Source organism: Esox lucius, chromosome 9 (genome assembly GCF_011004845.1).
Source record: "Esox lucius isolate fEsoLuc1 chromosome 9, fEsoLuc1.pri, whole genome shotgun sequence".
NCBI lineage: Eukaryota > Metazoa > Chordata > Actinopteri > Esociformes > Esocidae > Esox > Esox lucius.
The window spans coordinates 9,591,849-9,613,667 of record NC_047577.1 but is presented as its reverse complement, the minus strand read 5'-3'; the positions used below and the strand labels follow the sequence as shown (position 1 = coordinate 9,613,667).

The following is a 21,819-nucleotide window of genomic DNA, read 5'->3' as shown; positions in this document are numbered from 1 at the left end:
CATCACACCAGAGCCTGTAATGACACAGATCCGACATCACACCAGAGCCTGTAATGACACAGATCTGACATCACACCAGAGCCTGTAATGACACAGATCCAACATCACACCAGAACCTGTAATGACACAGATCTGACATCACACCAGAGCCTGTAGAGATGTAAAGAGAGAGATGTAAAGCAAGAAAGAGGTTTGGACAGTGATCAAGGAATTCTGCCTCACACTTTGACCAGTCTTGGCACCTTGTTTCTAGACTGGAGGTTCTGAAACCCAAATCAGTACAAGAACAGACTTACACCCAGTGTGTCATAGTCAGGAGACAGAGTGGTCAGGTTCAGAGCAGTTCGCGTGTCACCCATAGCGTCTGGATGGACACTCTGTGGAGAAACAGAGTCAGAGAGAGGGTTGAAGAGAGAGAAAACAATACAAATAAGAAAGAAAATGTGTAGAGACAGAGAATGTTGTTGTCATCAGTGTAACTGATATAATCACCTGTGGGTCTGTTTTAGCATCACTTCCTCCTGAAGATCTCCTGTAAAGAGGGACAGAGTATGTTATGCTGTCTACTAACATCTAGTGGATATTAGTTGTATTTACAGTCCCTGATATACTTGACATTAATCTTTCTAGGAAATGCTGACCTCCTCATGGTACAATAGATGGTGACTAGAAGAACTGCAACAGTGAGGACGGCCCCCACTGTAACCACGGGAACCCAGGGAAACACTGCTTCATCTGTGGTCAAATAATTAACGAAAATAAATAGAATACACACACACAGAATTCCTGAATCACAGCACAAGGATTGGAAAGCCGAACTTCAACCGGAACCACAGAATTTCCTCCATATGTGTTATCGGATCTTCACTAGACAACTCTCGAAGAGATTGGACAATTCAAAGACCCGGCCCGGCAATGAGTGGGATTAAGGCTATCATAGACGCCATCTTTCCAAGCGGACAGAGAAAGTTGCTGTCAGGTCCTGGCTGGGGTGCATCTAGACATCTCTATGGGCCTGGGGGCCACAGTTAGTGCCTGACTGCTGAGGTGCATCTAGACATCTCTATGGGCCTTGGGGACACAGTCCCCCCCTAATTTGCACTTTTTGTCCATTGCTTTGTGGCTCATTGCTTGTGTTCATGCTTCAGTTCACAGTGTCCCTCGCCTTCTGTGGTTTTGCTTGTTTGTCGGGAAACAAAAAAAGGAAGAACTTCCTGCTCTGTGTCTTGTGTCCTGCCCCGTGACATTCACAAACATGAACCGTAGCCCTGAGCTGAATTGGGCCAGTGTGAGGAAAAACTCAAACCACCTGAGGCTAAAGGCTCAGTTCACTCTTCCGATATCACTCTAAACCCTCAGTGAACGAACACATGAGAGGGTAGAGTTGTGTGACACTCATGGATGAGGGTGGTTGTGTGCTACTCTGTGTAGATATGGATTGCAGGAAACAATCTCACACTCAAGTACATAGAGAATATTCTGAATTTATGTCAAGTCAGTTGGTTACTCACATCTGACAGTGATGGTCTGAGAACGGAGGTCCTCATGACCTTTAACAGCACAGGAGTAGCCCACATCCTCTGTGGTGAGTCCCAGGTGAAGGACGTTGTTGTGTTCATTCGTGACACCTTGTCCGTTTTGGTGCCAGATGTAGGTGGTGTGGTCAGTCAGAGGACAGGAGGTGCTACAGGTCAGAGTCACATTCCCTTCCTTAGTGGCAGGAGTCACTTTCACCTGAAGGTCTGAGACAATCATGATTTCCACCAATAATTACTAATTGGGAAGAATTATTATAAGTATTATCAAAACCATTATATAGTATATAGTGTAGTGCCCCCAGGGGCCAGCAGAGGGGGATAGTGGTCAACGGCCGGTACATTGCCAGGCACTGGCTCCACCACTGGGAGGCACCAGACGCAGCCTACACCAGGGCGTTGTCTCAGCTGCGCACAATGAGGCCTGATTGGCAATCAACTGGGCGACAACCTATTTGACACAGGTGCAGATAAGTGGAAAGGAGAGAGCCGGTTGAAAGAAACCACTGTGCTGAAGGAAGAGGACAGTGAGGAGTGATTTGAATGCTATGTATTTGAGTTCTAAGTTCTGTGTAGTGAACAAAAGGAATCGTCTGCAAACCTAACATCCAACTGCCTGGTGTCCACTGTGTTTGACCCCCCCCCCTCCCCTACACCTCTCAGATACCACAATAGGAGAATGGTTACCAGTAACAGATAGAGTTGTCCCAGGGAAGCTGTAGCCCCACTTTGCTATGTTTGTTGTAAATCTGAACTTGTACTCAGCAGAGTCACTCTCTCTCAGGTCTTTAACTGTCAGGGTGGAGTCCTTGTCTGTAGTTCGATGGTACTCAACCCGACCTGCATATTCTGGGTCCTGGTTCAAGTCTATAATTACTCCAGAGTCCCATTTGTTGAACCAGGTTGTTTCAGTGACATTTTGCCTGTTTGGGTGTCTGAACGTGCAGGAGATGTTCACTGTGGAGCCCTTCAAGGCACAGACACTTTGATGGGTGTAACTGACATTCATGCAGCTCTGACCCACAATACCTGAAACACAATTACAACATACCATGAGATTGTATTCATGCTGTAGTTCTGAAGTGCCAATGATTGTTATTATTTTATATTTTCCAAGTTGACAGTGTCTAAACACTACTCAAACAACAGACTGAATTTAAAACACACTTACACACCACAGCAGAGCGCAGATTCAATAAAGAACAGGAGTAACTGTGGGTGTAATATTCCTTAACAGAGTGTTGACAGGAAACGGGTTTATCAAGACGTTGTCCGTTCATGTACCAGACGTAGGTGAGGTTGGAGTTGTCAGTCAGATTACAGCTGGTGGAACAGGTCAGAGTTTTAGTTTTTGGTTTCCCTGGAGTCACCTTCACCTGCAGGTCTGAAATTAAATGGACAGAAAAATTACCAAATATAATTACTACAAATAAGTACCCCAGGTACAATAGATTTTAATTGAAATTCTTATAATTATAGTTATATATTGTATTACCTGTGACAGTCAGAGTTGTTCCAGGGAAGCTGTACCCCCACTCTGCATTCTGTGTTTTAAATCTGAACTTGTACTCAGCTGAGTCAGTCTCTCTCAGGTCTGTGATTCTCAGGGTACATTCACTCATATTATCTCCAAGGTACTTCACACGACCTGAATACTCTGGCAATGAACTCAGTATAACAGGCCTCTCGTCACCTCTCTCTTGGACATACCAGCTTGTCCAAGAGAGTGTGTGATTATTTGGATATTGATACTTGCAGGGAAGATCCACCACTGAGCCCTTCAAGGCACAGATACTCTGACGGGTATAAGTCACGTTGAAACATTGTCTACCCAGAACACCTGAAACAACAGCCCCATAATAACTCAGTCTTATTGTACTGCCTATAGGCAGTACTGACCACCAATGGAATAGCTGTAATAGTCTTCCTGCTTTGTAGGATATTCCATTATTTTAAAGATTTGTGAACCCTCTGTGAACCCTTTTTCAGACCTTCACCTGTAATAGTGTCCCTATTCCCTATTACATAGGATCATCCATCATTTGAAAGATTGTAGTTAAAAACAAACTCACACACTGAAGGAGAGTGGAGATCCTCAAGGTCTTTTACAGAACAGGAGTAACTGGATGACAAAGTTCCTACTACTGAGTGTTGCCTGGAAGTAGGCTTATCTAGACGTTGACCGTTTCTGTACCAGATGTAGGTAGCGTTGGTCAGAGTACAGTTGGTGACACAGGTCAGTGTTACATTCTCTCCCTTCTTGGAAACAATTGGTGACACCACCACCTGGATTATCTGGCCAAAGTCTTTTGCCGTAGTTGCTATATATAAAAAAAATAGATGACCATCACTCAGGGGGTTGTAGGAGAGGTTTTACGGACTATGCCGTTGATTTACATTTACAACCAAGGATCATAACCAAACTATCCCTGAAAAGTTTTAATACATTTTAGATATGACAAAATACAGAAAAAGGGGTTTCTACATACCAGTCACGGACCAGAGAAAAACGACCAACAGACTATATGCTGTTTTCAAGACCATTGTTGTATCTCTTTTTCTGCCTCAAACATCAAATGAGAAGTAAAGATTACTTAGTTAACAGATTCATCTGTCTGTGAAACACTGAAAACACATTATTATCCATGTTCTCCATTCAATGTGGGTTATTCTGAGAACCTTGAATCTAGGACCTAGCGTTCCTCAGTACCTAGAATAAATGGCATTTGTCCAGCCATGACCCCAAACATACATTAACCCAGCCACATTTAAAACAGGACAGCAACACAATCACTACACATCTCAGTCCTTTATACCAGTCATTCAGTCACACCTGGCATTTATTCATAAATCTCACACCAAAGGTTATTTCCCTTGATAAATAATATGAAAGATTTTCTATCCTCGCTTCCTTATCATTCTTAAGGAAACCCATGAACTGAGGAGGAAAGTGTGTGCTGATGTTACGTGCTGTACAAAATGTCATAATTTTTTGTGTTCTTCCCTCTTTCTATCAGATTGGCGATCAAGGGTGTAATGCTAAGAAGATGCCTCTGCTGTTAAAATTTAGCTTCCCATCTTAACTTTGCCAACAGGACAAATGGAATGTTTCTGGAACTTCATTCTCTGGACAGATGAATACAGAATTGACCATTTTGGTCATAACCAAAATTGGTATGTTTGGCGAAAACCCAACTCTGCGTACCACCAGAAAACATTTTAAGAGACTGATAAGTGCCTATAGGAGATGTTTACTCTAAGTAATCAGTGCCGTTCACTTATTTTGTACACGTACAATCTGAGTTTTACAGGAGTAAAATCCTTGTGTTAAATCATGAAAATAGGTTTTTACTTGTGTCCTTTATGTGGAATGTCTTCCTTACAAAGTAGGTTTTAGATAAGGGTTTTGTCAGTTTCATGTAGGGTTCTCAATCTTTCAAACAGCACTCTACATGGCAAAAGGCTGAAGTAAGGCAACTGATTGACAGTGTGTTTAATAGTTATCCTTCCTCTTTACACATTTTGCAAGTTTAACCATTACAACAGTGGCCTACACTGATAATCACCAGATTTATATATAGAGTGGATATAAAAAGTCTATACACCCCTGTTAAGATGACAGGTTTTTGTTGTGTAAAAGAATGAGACAAAGATAAATCATGTCAGAAAGTTTTTCACTTTTCATGTGACCTATAATTGTGAACAATTCAATTGAAAAACAAACTGAAATCTTCGAGGTGGAAACATTTTAAATAAAAACCTTACAATAACCTGGTTGCATAAGTGTGCATACCCTCTTATAACTGGGTATGTGGCTGTGTTCAGAATTAACCAATCACATTCAAACTCATGTTAAATAGAAGTCATTACACCGTCCATCATTTAAAGTGACTCTGATTAATCACAAATAAAGTTCAGCTATTCTAGAACGATTTTCCTGACATTTTCTTAGTTGCATCTCAGAGCAAAAACCATGGTCCACAGAGAGCTTCCAAAGCATCAGAGGGATCTCATTGTTGAAAAATATCAGTCAGGAGAAGGGTACAAAATAACTTTCAAAGCATTAGATATACCATGGAACACAGTGGAGACAGTCATCATCAGGTGGAGAAAATATGGCACAACAGAGACATTACCAAGAACTGGACGTTACTCCAAAATTGATGAAAAAAACGAGAAGAAAACTGGTCAGGGAGGCTTCCAAGAGGCCAACAGCAACATTAAAGGAACTGCAGGAATTTCTGGCAAGTACAGGCTGTGTGCTACATGTGACAAAAATCTCCCGTATTCTTCATTTGAATGGGCTATGGGGTAGGGTGGCAAGATGGAAGCCTTTTCTTACAAATAAAAACATCCAAGCCTGGCAGAAGTGTTCAAAAACAAACATCAAGTCCCCAAAAAGCACGTGGGAAAATGTGTTATGGTCTGATGAAACCAATTTTGCACTTTATGGCCATAATTCCAAAAGCTATGTTTGGCGCAAATAAAACCACTGCACAACACCTAAAGAACATAATACCCCACAGTGAAGCTTGGTGGTAGCAGCAGGATGCTTTGGAGCTGTTTTTCTTCAGCTGGAACCGGTGCCTTTGTCCGGGTGGAGGGAATTATGAACAGTTCCAAATACCAGGCAGTTTTGGCACAAAACCTTCAGGTGTCCATTAGAAAGCTGAAGATGAAGAGGTTCACCTTTCAGCACGACAATGACCCAAAGCACACATCCAAATCCACAAAAGCATGGCTTCACCTGAAGATGATTAACGTTTTGGAATGGCCCAGCCAGAGCCCAGACCTGAATCCAATTGAACATATGTGGGGTGATCTGAAGAGGGCTGTGCACAGATGTCCTCGCAATCTGACAGATTTGGAGCGCTTTTGGAAAGATGAGTGGGCGAATATTGTCACGTCAAGATGTGCCTTGCTAATAGACTCCTATCCAAAATGACTGAGTGCTGTAATACAATCAAAAGGTGCTTCAACAAAGTATTAGTTTAAGGGTGTGGACACTTATGCAACCAGGTTATTGTGAGTTTTTAATTTTTCCCCCTCAAAGATTTCACTTCAACTGAATTGTTTCACGTTACAGGTTACATTAAAGGTGACAAATTTCTGTCATGATTTATCTTTGTCTCATTCTTTTACATCACAAGAACCTGACATTTTAACAGGGGTTTGTAGATTTTTTATATCCACTGTATATACAAATATATACAGGTGCGGGTCATAAATTTTGAATATCATCAATAAGTTGATTTATTTCAGTCATTCCATTCAAAAAGTGAAACTATATTATTTTCCTTCATTACACACACTGATATATTTCAAATGTTTATTTCATTTAATTGTGATGATTATAACTGACAACTAATGAAAATCCCAAATTCAGTATCTCAGAAAATTTAAATATTACTAAAAATATTTGTAGAAATGTTGGCCAACTGAAAGTATGAACATGAAAAGTATGAGCATGTACAGCACTCAATACTTAGTTGGGGCTCCTTTTGCCTGAATTACTGCAGCAATGCGGCGTGGCATGGAGTCAATCAGTCTGTGGCACTGCTCAGGTGTTATGAGAGCCCAGGTTGCTCTGATGGTGGCCTTCAGCTCTTCTGCATTGTTGAGTCTGGCGTATCGCATCTTCCTCTTCACGATGCCCCACAGATCTTTCATAGGGTTAAGGTCAGGCGAGTTTGCTGGCCAGTAAGGACAGGGATACCATGGTCCTTAAACCAGGTACTCGTAGCTTTGGCACTGTGTGCAGGTGCCGAGTCCTGTTGGAAAATGAAATCTGCATCTCCATAAAGTTGGTTACCAGCAGGAAGCATGAAGTGCTCTAAAACTTCCTGGTAGACGGCTGCGTTGACCTTAGAAAACACTGTGGATCAACACCAGTAGATGACATGGCAACCCAAACCATCACTGACTGTGGAAACTTTACACTGGACTTCAAGCAAAGTGGAATCTGTGCCTCTCCTCTCTTCCTCCAGACTCTGGGACCTTGATTTACGAAGGAAATGCAAAATGTACTTTCATCATAGAACATAACTCTGCAGCAGTCCAGTCCTTTTTGTCTTTAGCCCAGGCAAGACGCTTCTGAAGCTGTGTCTTGTTCAAGAGTGGCTTGACACAAGGAATGCGACAGCTGAAACCCATGTCTTGCATACGTCTGTGCATGATGGTTCTTGAAGCACTGACTCCAGCTGCAGTCCACTCTTTGTGAATCTCCCCCACATTTTTGAATGGGTTTTGTTTCACAATCCTCTCCAGGGTGCGGTTATCCCTATTGCTTGTACACAATTTTTCTACCACATCTTTTCCTCCCCTTCGCCTCTCTATTAATGTGCTTGGAAACAGAACTCTGTGAACAGCCAGCCTCTTTAGCTCTGACCTTTTGTGTCTTGCCCTCCTTGTGCAAAGTGTCAATGGTCGTCTTTTAGACAGCTGTCAAGTCAGCAGTCTTCCCCATGTTTGTGTTGCCTACAGAACTAGACTGAGAGACCATTTAAAGGCCTTTGCATGTGTTTTGGGTTAATTAGCTGATTAGAGTGTGGCACCAGTTGTCTTCAATATTGAACCTTTTCACAATATTCAAATTTTCTGAGATACTGAAGTTGGGGATTTCATTAGTTGTCAGTTATAATCATCAAAATTAAAAGACATAAACACTTGAAATATATCAGTCTGTGTGGAATTAATGTATACATTATACAAGTTAGACTTTTTGAATGGAATTACTGAAATAAATCAACTTTTTGATGATATTCTAATTTTATGACCAGCACCTGTATATATATATATATATATATATATATATATATATATATATATATATATATATATATATATACATATATATATATACAGCTCCACAAAAAATTAAGAGACCACCATCTTTAAGTATATTTCATTATATAGTTGCAGAGTTTGAATGGAAATCATTCATATGCATCACTCGGTGAAGTGAATTGTTACAGTGAGGCAGAGATGATGCCAATGAATACAGTTTACATTCAAACATTTTAACCTGAATAGCGTAATGACTTTTCATGATGACATGTAGACCAAGAGTACACATAGAATTGGTTAACCATAAATGCCACAGAATAGAGAAACACCACTAACCAAGTACTGCCAAAAGTCTGTTTTGATTCTGAGAACATTTAGAGCACTGATACCTGGATCACCAATTATTATTATGACTTAGCAAAGTGCCAAACACATTATTCCAATATTAATACATTAAGCACACTTACATTACGTGGGGCTGTGGCTTTGCAAAACAACTGACTGGCAATGAGGAAACAAGAAGCGTTTGGTACACACACGTGTTGCAAGTAGTCAGAGCAGAGTAGAAGTGGGCTGAACTGTTTTCCTTCCTCTTTAAGACGTTAGGCAAGAAGGAAACTAGTGTCACTGTCACATATGGAAACAGATTTTAGCTCCAGGTTTAATGAATATGGTAACCCTAACTCTCAAGAATTATTGGCCCCCCTTGGTAAATATGTCATTTTTATTCAGCAGTTAAAAAATACAAAAAATGTAGGTAAACTCTATTAGAAGTACATTCCCACTGAGTTATATTTCTTTTGAAGTGTATCTGATTCACTAGGAACTCATATGTTTACATGTGACTCAAATCCCAAACTCCATTAACCCTCCATTAAGTTGGGTTAAGAGAATACTTTAACAGCAGATGGACTGATGTTGGGAAAAGGACTGTGCATACATTCACCTCCTGGAACATATACGTTTCAAATCAGCAAATTAAGAAGGGGAAGCTCATAGCCCATACAAATGCTTCACACCAACTTTCAGGGCGTAGTCCCCTAAGAATAGTAATAAGACGAAGAGGAGGAACCATACAGTAGAAATATTTATTATTAACAATTCTACAGTTTAGTGTATATGTTGTACTGTACTGTTCAACTTGAAAAGTTTCAAAAAGCTGGGAAAGGGGCAATAAAAGACTGGAAAAGTTGTGTAATGCAACAAAAAAAAAGCCTAGTGGAACATCTCACAACTAACTAAATTAGTTCGCAACAGGTCAGTAACTTGACTTAACTTTAAGAATCACGTTTGTCAACGTAAAATTGCAAAGAGTTTGGGCAAGTCATCCTCAATGGTAAGTAACATAATTAAAAGATTCAGAGAATCTGGAGAAATCTCTGTATGCAAGGGTCAAGACCAAAAAACAATATTGGATGGACGTGATCTTCAGGCCCTCAAGTGGCACTGCATTCAAAACAGACTGTGTACATCACTGCATGGGCTCAGGAACACTTCCAAAAACCATAACCATAATCTGAACACAATACGTTGCAGCATCCACAAATGCAGTTTAAAACTCTACCATGCAAAGAATAAACCATATATGAACATGATCCAGAAATGCTGCTGCTTTCTCTGGGCCCAAGCTCATTTTGGATACACTGAGATGAAGTGGAAAACTGTTCTGTGGTCAGAAATCATTTTTGGGAATCATGGACACCATGTCCTCCAGAGTAAAGAGGTGACGGACCATCTGGCTTGTTTTCAGCGCACCATTCAAAAGCCAGCATTCGTGATGGTATGGGGGTGCATTAGTGCGCATGGCATGGATGAGTTGCACAGCTGTGAAGGCACCATTAATGCTGAATAATATTTACAGGTTTTGAAGCAACAAATGCTGCCATCCAGACATCTTTTTCAGGGAAGGCCTTGCTTATTTCAGCAAGACAATGCCAAACCACATTCTGTATGTATTACAGAAATACTAAACTGGCCTGCCTGCAATCCAGACCTGTCACCCATTGAAAACATTTGGCGCATTATGAAAGGAAATATATGAGGAAGGAGACCCTGAACTATTGAGCAGCTGAAATCCAATATCAAACAAGAATGAGAATACATTTCTCTTTCAGAACTACAGCAATTGATCACCTCAGTCACCAAACGCATTCAAAGTATTTAAAAAAAAAGAGGTGATGCAACACAGTGGTAAACATGCCCCTGTCCCAACTATTTTCAAAACATATTGCTGGCATTCTTTTCTAAACGCGCATGTATTTTTCCAAAACATTTGTTTAATATTCAATGAAATATAGGGATAAAGGATATCACTGCATTCTGTTTTTAATTGCCTTATTACACAGTGTGGAAACACAGTTCTATGTATATGTTTTTGACAAACATGACGAAGTTAAGCAATTTACTTGTGTTAGAAGCCCAATAAAAATTAAGGTGAATGTGTGTTTCGGTATTCAAACACTATTTATTTTCTATATTTTCTATATTAAAATGTCTACCTGGTGTTGAATGGAACAAAAGTAATAATGTAAAAAACAAGATATCAAAAAAATACAATTACAATCCACACAAAATCCATAACAGGGATGGTTCTTTTACTTAGAAATTAGAAAGCTAACATATGTGTAAAATATTCTAAAACATATTATATTTTGTAACATGCTACAAAATTAAAAAATTGGAACACGTTTATTTTATTTACAGTAAGATTTAATAGCAATCGTTTTGCTCCAGAATAAATCACCTAAAATAGTTGAATTATAACAGGTATAATCTAATGTAATAGCAGAGTGTACCAATCGTAATGGAAACCTCACAGACCAAGAAAAGGTGAAGACAGTCGGGTCAGTGGTTGGTTTAAAAGGACTGGTAATCTGGGCAGGCGACCTGACCGCATTATACTTTCTCCTAACAACAATCATACCAGATGATTTCAACATCCTTTTGGACCACAGTAATTATTGAAAAAGGCACATACTGTGCTGCTTATATTAAAGGAGACAGGGGCTTAAATTAATCAAGTTAATTAACAATGTGTAAACTTAGAAATATCCCTTTTAATTTTTTTACATAATTTAATAACATAATAATCAGCTGATTCCTTCCTTTGACTCAAGTGCAGTCCTATTCACAGCACTCTGGTCCTTGTATGACACAGCAGCATAGTGGACTACTTGGTCTTGTTTCTGGGGATGAAGCGTTTGGACGGTGGAGTACAGAGGTACTTCCTGTTTTTTGGAGGAAGAGATGTGGACACTGGAATAGTGGAGGAGATCCTGGTTGTCTGTTTCTGCTGTCTGTGCTGCAGTAGAGGTCAAGGCCATGTTTGATACGTTGCTATACACAGGATTGGAGTCTGTCTGATGGGGAGAGAAGTCAGAGAGTGTAAACATTTAGCAGATCTGGGGTCAATAAAGGACTAGATCAAAAGTGTAAAATATAGTGAATTTATTCAATCAATTAGTCTCATGTCTGCATAACAAACACTGTATTTCTCAGTCAATGAGTCCCATCTCTACATGCTGACCACTCTATTTCTCGGGTCAGTGAGTCCCATCTCTACATGCTGACCACTGTATTTCTCAGTCAATGAGTCCCATTTGTGCATAATGACCACTGTATTTCCTGGCCAACTGATGCCATCAGACTCACCTGTCCATTCACTGCTGTGTCATGTCCATCAGATGTGGATTCGGAGGCCTTCTTACTGCATAGTAAATCATTTTATTAATGAATTAATCAAACAATCAAGCATTCAGTTAAAATCCACACCCATATTCACATTGATCATAATACATTGTTCTTACACACCTAAACCAAATGAATCCAGAGAGAAGGAGAATTAGAATCACAACAACTACTGTGATTCCTACAACAGCACCAATTCTAACTGATTGTTCCCCTACAGAGAATTCAGGAGAGAGGACATTCGTAAGGCCTTTGACACCACAGGAGTATCTGCCTCTATCCTCCATGCTGTCAGGGTCTAGGATCAGGTAACTAGTCATGGTCTTTTGGTGGGTGAGATGTTGTCCGTTCTTGTACCAGATGTAGGTGGTGTTGGAGTTGTCAGTCAGAGGACAGGATGTGATACAGGTCAGATTGACCTTCCCTTCCTCTGTAGCAGGAGTCACCTTCACCTGGATGTCTGACAGAGGGTTCACAAATAGATCAGAGGGTTCACAAATAGATCAGAGGGTTCACAAATAGATCAAAGGGTTCACAAATAGATCAGAGGGTTCACAAATAGAACAGAGGGTTCACAAATAGAACAGAGGGTTCACAAAAACTAATGTCCACCAGATACATAAAACAATCAGATGTAGGAACAGAATGTAGACATCAAACTACAATAGGAGAATGATTACCAGTAACAGTCAGAGTTGTCCCAGGGAAGCTGTAGCCCCATGTTACTTTGTTTGATGTAAATCTGAACTTGTACTCAGCAGAGTCACTCTCTCTCAGGTCTGTAACAGTCAGGGTGGAGTCCTTGTCTGTAGTTCGATGGTACTCCACCCGACCTGCAAACTCTGGGTTCTGGATCAAGTCATGAATTACTCCAGAGTCCCATTTGTTGAACCAGGTTTTGTCTGTGACATTTTGACTGTTCGGGTGACTGAACGTGCAGGAGATGTTCACTGTGGAGCCCTTCAAGGCACAGACACTTTGATGGGTGTAACTGACATTCATGCAGCTCTGACCCACAACACCTGAAACACAATTACAACATACCATGAGATTGTATTCATGCTGTAGTTCTGAAGTGCCATTGATTGTTATTATTTTATATTTTCCAAGTTGACAGTGTCTAAACACTACCCAAACAAAAGACTGAGTTTAAAACACACTTACACGCCACAGCAGAGCGGAGATTCAATAAAGAACAGGAGTAACTGTCTGTGTAATATTCCTTGACAGAGTGTTGACGGGAAACGGGTTCATCAAGACGTTGTCCGTTCTTGTACCAGACGTAGGTGAGGTTGGAGTTGTCAGTCAGATTACAGCTGGTGGAACAGGTCAGAGTTTTTCCCCCTGTGCCAGGAGTCACCCTTACCTGCAGGTCTGAAAGAAGTTCACAAATAGATTAGATGGTTCACAAAAAAAGTGCACTCATTACTATTTCAATCTTACTATTAATCACAATATATTACTAATAATATATTACATCAGCTTCATGTGCTAACAACTAATGTCCACCAGATACATAAAACAAATGGGATGTAGGAACAGAAGTACAAGAGGAGAATGGTTACCAGTAACAGTCAGAGTTGTCCCAGGGAAGCTGTAGCCCCATGTTACTTTGTTTGTTGTAAATCTGAACTTGTACTCAGCAGAGTCAGTCTCTCTCAGGTCTGTAACTGTCAGGGTGGAGTCCTTGTCTGTAGTTCGATGGTACTCCACCCGACCTGCATACTCTGGGTCCTGGTTCAAGTCTATAATTACTCCAGAGTCCCATTTGTTGAACCAGGCTTCTTCTGTGGCATTAAGCTTCTTCAGATGACTGAACGTGCAGGAGATGTTCACTGTGGAGCCCTTCAAGGCACAGACACTTTGACGGGTGTAACTGACATTCATGCAGCTCTGACCCACAACACCTGAAACACAATTACAACATACCATGAGATTGTATTCATGCTGTAGTTCTGAAGTGTCAATGATTGTTATTATTTTATATTTTCCAAGTTGACAGTGTCTAAACACTACCCAAACAAAAGACTGAGTTTAAAACACACTTACACACCACAGCAGAGCGGAGATTCAGTAAAGAACAGGAGTAACTGTTGATGTAATATTCCTTGACAGAGTGTTGATGGGAAACGGGTTTATCAAGACGTTGTCCGTTCATGTACCAGACGTAGGTGAGGTTGGAGTTGTCAGTCAGATTACAGCTGGTGGAACAGGTCAGAGTTTTAGTGTGATTTCCCCCTGTGCCAGGAGTCACCTTCACCTGCAGGTCTGAAATGAAATGGACAGAAAACTATTTAGAGTCTCTGTAAATGTATCATTATGAGTATTGTATTTTTATATTGTATTATCTGTGACCTTCATCTGCAAGTCTGAAATTAAATGTACACAATTACTAATAATGTATATTTACTATAAATATGTATCCCAGGTAGAATAGATTTTAATTGAAATTCTTAAAATTTTATTTCTATATTGTATTACCTGTGACAGTCAGATTTGTTCCAGGGAAACTGTACCCCCACTCTCCGTTCTGTGTTTTAAATCTGAACTTGTACTCAGCTGAGTCAGTCTCTCTCAGGTCTGTGATTCTCAGGGTACAGTCACTCACATTATTTCCAAGGTACTTCACACGACCTGAATACTCTGGCAATGAACTCAGGTTTGTTGGCGCCTCATCACGTTTTCCTTGGATATACAAGTTTGAGTCTGACACTGTATCATTATCTAGATGTAAATATTTGCATGGCAAATCCACTGTTGAGCCCTTCAAGGCACAGATACTCTGATGGGCATATGTTTCATTTAAACAGTTTCTACAATGAACACCTGGAACACAACAGCCCAACAATAACAAATGTTAATTCCACTTGATGTAGGCAGTACTCCCCACCAAAGGATAGCTGTAATGGTGAATATTCCAGTTAAATACAAACTCACACACTGTAGGACAGTGGAGATCCTCAAGATCTTTTACAGAAAAGGAGTAATTGGATGTATAAAAACTTATTACTGAGTAGGCATCATACCTTTCACAGACCAGAGAAAAGCCACCAACAGACCTCCTGCTGTTTTCAAGACCATTGTTGTATCCCTCGTTCTGCCTCAGACATCAAATGAGAAGTGAACAAACACTTAGTTTACAGATTCATACGTCTGTGTAACACTTAATAAATATTATTATCCACATACGCCTTTTAAGAACGTTGATAGCATCTTGGTACTTTGGTCTCTTTCATAATTACCCAAAAGGACAATATGGTTCATTTAAACATGTTACCACACACAATGCTGAAATATATTATCAAGTGTACTTACATGGCAAAAGGTTGAGTTCTTCTCAGACGACCAACTGACCATGAGAATACAAGACGTGTGGTTGGCACATATGTTTTACAAGTTGACGGATTACAAGTAGGAGTGGAAAGAACTACTTTACTTCCTCTTTAAGATATTGCACAAGACGACTGGTGGCACTGCAGCATAAGAAAACAAGAGTTTAGCACATCAGTGTAGTTTTGTATTAATTATTGTGGGGGTGAAGGACAATGGATCCCAGGATTTTCTTTTTTAGGGGGGGTCACATTGACTTGTCTGTAATATTGGGGGGTAATGACCCCCTTGTCCCCACAAATTCTACACCCCTGATTTAGCACTAAGGTTATTTTTGAGGTATCCAGAGGCATCTGTCTCTCTCCAGGAAGTCCTTTCTCAGACCGCTATACTGCCACCTACTGGAAACATTTCTCAAGACGTAGTTAAACAGTTACTCTTGTTCCTTTCAAGCTAGAGGAACCAAGTCTTGTTTTTCACATGATTATCTCACATTTCAACTTGTTAAATGTTTGTTTTTCTTCATGGAGACATGTTCTGGTAATTTACTGGGGCAGCAAAGCCTGTATTGTGGCTTGTTGTTTGACATGGACACTAACACTTCTTGCTGATGACCCAGTAACATAGGCATACATTATGTCTTGACAGAGAGGTTGCAACTGTTGCAGAAATTGCATAATGCTAATTAATTACTTAAAAATCATACAATGTGATTTTCTGGATTTTTGTTTTAGATTCTGTCACTCACATTTGAAGAGTACCTATGATAAAAATTACAGATTTCTACATGCTTTGTAAGTGGGAAAACCTGCAATATCAGCAGTGTATCAAATAATTGTTCTCCTCACTGCACCTCACAAGTGAGCAAGAAAGAAACTGAAGACTAAATAGTGCGCAAATTCCAACAGACACAGGTCAAATTAATCCAGGTGATTGTGGCGCTAATGTGCAGTCTATGTGGAACGTGGGATGACATAGGAGCCTGGGGAGGTGCAGGTAAGAGAACCAAAACATGGAGTGATCAGGGTATGTGTGGTGAGTGATTGTGTGGGCAAGGGCTGGGTGTAGGGGCTCGGAACGGCCAGGGCGTGCTGCGTTCAGGAGGTGCTGGAACAGGGTGAGTGCGGGGGCTGGGTGTAGGGGCTTGGAACGGCCAGGGCGTGCTGCGTTCAGGAGGTGCTGGAACAGGGTGAGTGCGGGGGCTGGGTGTAGGGGCTTGGAACGGCCAGGGCGTGCTGCGTTCAGGAGGTGCTGGAACAGGGTGTGACCAAGACCTGACTGCAGGCCTCACAGTTAAAAGGACAATGAACAATAAAGTCTGATAGCAAACGTTTAACATAGCATTATTTATAGTACATTAAGACATTTAACAGTTAATTAAAAGAAAATACAGATCACTGGGTTTTACAACTAAACATTGTAAAAATTGAAATTATTCTCTATATTAGTCCTGGTTCTGTGTTGGTTCTCTCCAGTCCAGGTTCTGTGGTGGTTCTCTTCAGTCCAGGTTCTGTGGTGGTCCTCATCAGTTGTGGTTCTGTGTTGGTTCTCTTCAGTCCAGATTCTGTGGGGGTTCTCTTCAGTCCAGGTTCTGTGGTGATTCTTTTTGATTCAGTTTCTGTGGTGGTCAATCCAGGGTTTGTGGTTTATCCCTTAAGTCTGTATTGTGGTCATAAACAGAAGGCTCAGAGTTTTACTGAGTGTCTTTGTCCTTGTGGGAGTCTCTCACATACTGAAAGAAGAAATCCTAGATGAACACTTCACCCACAGGAACAATAGGACTGGTAAATGGGGGCAGAATATTCTATCACTATTATTGTGTCCATATATATATATATATATATATGTATTTATATACACGCAAATGCATGTACATGTGTTTAGTTGTTTTGCCTCTGTTCTCCAGCACTTTGGATATATACAGATACAGTTAGGATGGGGTCAAAGTACAATCAGATCTATCTAGATACAGAGGCGAGAACAAGTATTTGATACACTGCCGATTTTGCAGGTTTTCCTACTTACAAAGCATGTAGAGGGCTGTCATTTTTTTTTATCATAGGTACACTTCAACTGTGAGAGACGCAATCTAAAACAAAAATCCAGAAAATCCCATTGAATGATTTTTAAATAATGAATTTGCATTTTATTGCATGACATAAGAATTTGATCACCTACCAACCAGTAAGAATTCGGCTCTCACAGACCTGTTAGTTTTTCTTTAAGAAGCGCTCCTATTCTCCACTCATTACCTGTATTAACTGCACCTGTTTGAACTCGTTACTTAAATAAAAGACACCTGTCCACACACTCAATCAAACAGACTCCAACCTCTCCACAATGGCCAAGACCAGAGAGCTGTGTCAGGACATCAAGGATAAAATTATAGACCTCCACAAGGATGGGATGGGCTACAGTACAATAGGCAAGCAGCTTGGTGAGAAGGCAACAACTGTTGGTGCAATTATTAGAAAATGGAAGAAGTTCAAGATGACGGTCAATCTCCCTCGGTCTGGGGCTCCATGCAAGATCTCACCTCGTGGGGCATCAATGATCATGAGGAAGGTGAGGGACTACAGCCCTGAACTACACGGCAGGACCTGGTCAATGACCTGAAAAGAGCTGGGACCACAGTCTCAAAGAAAACCATTAGTAACACACTACGCCGTCATGGATTAGAATCCTGCAGCGCATGCAAGGTCCCCCTGCTCAAGCCAGCGTGTGTCCAGGCCCGTCTGAAGTTTGCCAATGAACAGCTGGATGATCCAGAGGAGGAATGGGAAAAGGTCATGTGGTCTGATGAGACAAAAATAGAGCTTTTTGGTCTAAACTCCACTCGCCATGTTTGGAGGAAGAAGAAGGATGAGTACAACCCCAAGAACACCATCCCAACCATGAAGCATGGAGGTGGAAACATCATTCTTTGGGGATGCTTTTCTGCAAAGGGGACAGGACGACTGCACCATATTGAGGGGAGGTTGGATGGGGCCATGTATCATGAGCCAACAACCTCCTTCCCTCAGTAAGAGCATTGAAGATGGGTCGTGGCTGGGTCTTCCAGCATGACAACGACCCGAAACACACAGCCAGGGCAACGAAGGAGTGGCTCCGTAAGAAGCATCTCAAGGTCCTGGAGTGGCCTAGCCAGTCTCCAGACCTGAACCAAATAGAAAATCTTTGGAGGGAGCTGAAAGTCTGTATTGCCCAGCGACAGCCCCGAAACCTGAAGGATCTGGAGAAGGTCTGCATGGAGGAGTGGGCCACAATACCTACTGCAGTGTGTGCAAACCTGGTCAAGAACTACCGGAAACGTATGATCTCTGTAATTGCAAACAAAGGTTTCCGTACCAAATATTAAGTTCTGCTTTTCAGATGTATCAAATACTCATGTCATGCAATAAAATGCAAATTAATTGCTGAAAAATCATACAATGTGATTTTTTGGATTTTTGTTTTAGATTGCGTCACTAACAGTTGAAGAGTACATATGATAAAAATGACAGACTTCTACATGCTTTGTACGTGGGAAAACCTGCAAAATCGGCAGGGTATCAAATACTTGTTCTCCCCATTGTACATGATTCATGAAACCCCACCAATAATATACTATCACAATCATACTGCCAGTGTGTCGTAGTCAGAGGACATGGTCCTCATGTTCAGAGTTGTGTACAAGTCACTGTTCGTATCAGCATGGACACTCTGGGAGAAAGAGAGAGAGATTAAATATACAAACACTTGCATAGGCTAAATAAAACACAAATTATGAAACACTGTATAAGAATCTTACATCCAGCGTGTCGTAGTCAGGGGACATGGTCCTCATGTTCAGAGTTGTGTATGTGTCACTGTCAGTATCAACATGGACCCTCTGAGAGAGAGAGAGAGAGAGAGAGAGATTATTGTGACATTAGACGACTTTATTTGCTTCGTTGGTTTTAAGGATTAGCTAACCTGGTGAAAATGTTATGGACACAGTTCATCAGAACATTCTATTAGTTGTTTCATGTGTAAAATGTGTTATTGTGCTATTGTCACATCCTGTCATGGCAGGCTTCCTTGTATATTTTGTCAGTCTTTATTTGGTTTTGTCCTGTGTAACGTTGGTCTATTTTGGTAATTTAGTTTCTGTTTCGTTACATCTTTGTGGGTTTTATTTAAAGACGTATTCTCGCAGCGCCTGTGTCCAGCCTCACATCAGCAAAGTTCCACTTATTTTCCTCAGGCACCCGTCTGTTTGCGTTAACACTTTCCCACACATACTCAGTATTGATTAAAAGCCAGGCAATATTGGGTTTACTTAAAACACACGTTATCTCCAAAGAGTCAGTGAGTCCCATCAGACTTACCTGTCTAATCACTACTTTGTCTTGCCTGTCAGAGGTGGATTTGGAGGCCTTCTTGCTGTTTTGTGAATAATTAAATCAATCAATCGAACGATCAAGCAATCAATTAAAATCCACACCCATATTCACATTTATGATAATACATTGTTCTTACTCACCTAAACCAAATGAATCCAGAGAGAAGGAGAATTAGAATCACAACAACTACTGTGATTCCTACAACAGCACCAATTCTAACTGATTGTTCCCCTACAGAGAATTTAGGAGAGTGGACATTCATAAGGCCTTTGACACCACAGGAGTATCTGCCTCTATCCTCCATGCTGTCAGGGTCTAGGATCAGGTAACTAGTCATGGTCTTTTGGTGGGTGAGATGTTGTCCGTTCTTGTACCAGATGTAGGTGGTGTTGGAGTTGTCAGTCAGAGGACAGGATGTGATACAGGTGAGATTGACCTTCCCTTCCTCTGTAGCAGGAGTCACCTTTACCTGGATGTCTGACAGAGGGTTCACAAATAGATCAGAGGGTTCACAAATAGATTAGAGGGTTGAACAGGTGGAACAGGTCAGAGTTCTTCCCCCTGTGCCAGGAGTCACCCTCACCTGCAGGTCTGAAATGAAATGGACAAAAATCCATTTAGTGTCTCTATAAATGTATCATTATGAGTATTATGAATTTTGTTAAATTTTCATAATAGTATTTTTATATTGTATTATCTGTGACCTTCATCTGCAAGTCTAACATTAAATGTACACAATTACTAATAATGTATAATTACTACAAATAGGTACCCCAGGTAGAATAGATTTAAATTGAAATTCTTAAAATTGTATTTCTATATTGTATTACCTGTGACAGTCAGATTTGTTCCAGGGAAGCTGTACCCCCATTCTGCGTTCAGTGTTTTAAATCTGAACTTGTACTCAGCTGAGTCAGTCTCTCTCAGGTCTGTGAATCTCAGGGTACAGTCACTCATATTATCTCCAAGGTACTTCACACGACTTGAATACTCTGGCAATGAACTCAGGTTTGTTGGCGCCTCATCACGTTTTCCTTGGATATACCAGTTTGAGTCGGAGACTATATCATTATTTAGATGTCTATATTTGCATGGCAAATCCACTGTTGAGCCCTTCAAGGCACAGATTCTCTGATGGGCATAAGTTACGTCAAAACAGTTTCTACCCCGAACACCTGAAACACAACAGCCCAACAATAACTAATGTTAATTCCACTTGATGTAGGCAGTACTGATCACCAATGGCATAGCTGTAATGGTGAATATTGCACTTAAATACAAACTCACACACTGTAGGAGAGTGGAGATCCTCAAGATCTTTTACAGAACAGAAGTAACTGGATGTATAATAACTTTTTACTGTGTGTTGCCTGGAAGTAGGCTCAACTAGACGTTGACCGTTTCTGTACCAAATATAGGTAGCGTTGGTCAGACTACAGTTGCTGAGACAGGTCAGCGTCACATACTGCACATCCATGTCAGCATCTGGTGACATCACAACCTGGCTTTTTTGGCCACACCTTGTTGCCATACTTGCTGTATTAAGTGAGAATGGAAACAACAGATGTGCATCATGAAGGAAAATGAACCAGAGATGGAGACGATGCCACTAATTCATATCTACAATCAAACATCTTGTTCTGACTAAGTTCATTACATTGTAGACATTACACCTAGATCACACAACTCAGAGAAAGTGGTTAAACATACCTAAAACATACCTGTCACAGAATAGAGAAAAACCACCAACAGACTTCCTGCTGTTTTACAGACCATTTTTGTATCCCTCGTTCTGCCTCATACATCAAATGAGAAGTGAACAAACACTTAGTTTACAGATTCATCTGTCTGTCTAACACTTAATAAATCTTATTATCCACATACGCCTTTTAAGAAAGTTGAGAGCATCTTGATACTTGGGTCTCTATCATAATTACCCAAATGAACCATATGGTTCATTTAAACATGTTACCACACACAATGCTGAAATATATTATCAAGTGTACTTACATGGAAAAAGGTTGAGCTCTTCTCAGACGACCAACTGACCATGAGAATACGAGACGTGTGGTTGGCACATATGTTTTACAAGTTGACGGATTACAAGTAGGAGTGGA

The 21,819-nt window shown here is 40.7% G+C and overlaps 2 protein-coding genes across 13 annotated transcripts in view; both read right to left on the bottom strand.

Annotated features, from left to right (window-relative positions):
- Positions 1-9,737, bottom strand: part of LOC114839747 — a 43,810-nt gene extending 34,073 nt beyond the window's left edge. Inside the window, exons 1-4 of the mRNA XM_034294247.1 lie at positions 8,789-9,737; positions 4,025-4,095; positions 3,608-3,856; positions 3,031-3,375 (exon numbers count right to left, since the gene is read on the bottom strand). Coding sequence (XP_034150138.1) covers positions 3,031-3,375; positions 3,608-3,856; positions 4,025-4,079 — 649 coding nt within the window. The 5' untranslated portion in view covers positions 4,080-4,095; positions 8,789-9,737. The remainder of the gene's footprint in view (positions 1-3,030; positions 3,376-3,607; positions 3,857-4,024; positions 4,096-8,788) is intronic.
- The window catches only part of LOC106024179, a 31,938-nt gene extending 10,146 nt beyond the window's left edge, over positions 1-21,792 (bottom strand). For 5 of the 12 annotated variants that reach the window (XM_034294251.1, XM_034294253.1, XM_034294254.1 and 2 more), the window contains exons 1-12: positions 21,713-21,790; positions 21,424-21,494; positions 20,990-21,238; positions 20,533-20,877; positions 14,058-14,276; positions 13,574-13,915; positions 13,173-13,382; positions 12,689-13,030; positions 1,512-1,742; positions 642-735; positions 493-532; positions 297-377 (exon numbers count right to left, since the gene is read on the bottom strand). In XM_034294251.1, the coding sequence (XP_034150142.1) occupies positions 297-377; positions 493-532; positions 642-735; positions 1,512-1,742; positions 12,689-13,030; positions 13,173-13,382; positions 13,574-13,915; positions 14,058-14,276; positions 20,533-20,877; positions 20,990-21,238; positions 21,424-21,478 (2,208 nt within the window). In that variant the 5' untranslated portion in view covers positions 21,479-21,494; positions 21,713-21,790. Of the gene's footprint in view, positions 1-296; positions 378-492; positions 533-641; positions 736-1,511; positions 1,743-10,630; positions 11,681-11,972; positions 12,028-12,131; positions 12,469-12,688; positions 13,031-13,172; positions 13,383-13,573; positions 13,916-14,057; positions 14,277-14,489; positions 14,835-15,034; positions 15,110-15,323; positions 15,998-20,532; positions 20,878-20,989; positions 21,239-21,412; positions 21,495-21,712 lie in introns of those variants that run through there. The other 7 variants (XM_034294259.1, XM_034294257.1, XM_034294258.1 and 4 more) reach the window with 7 other exon arrangements.
- Positions 21,793-21,819: the final 27 nt, after the last annotated feature.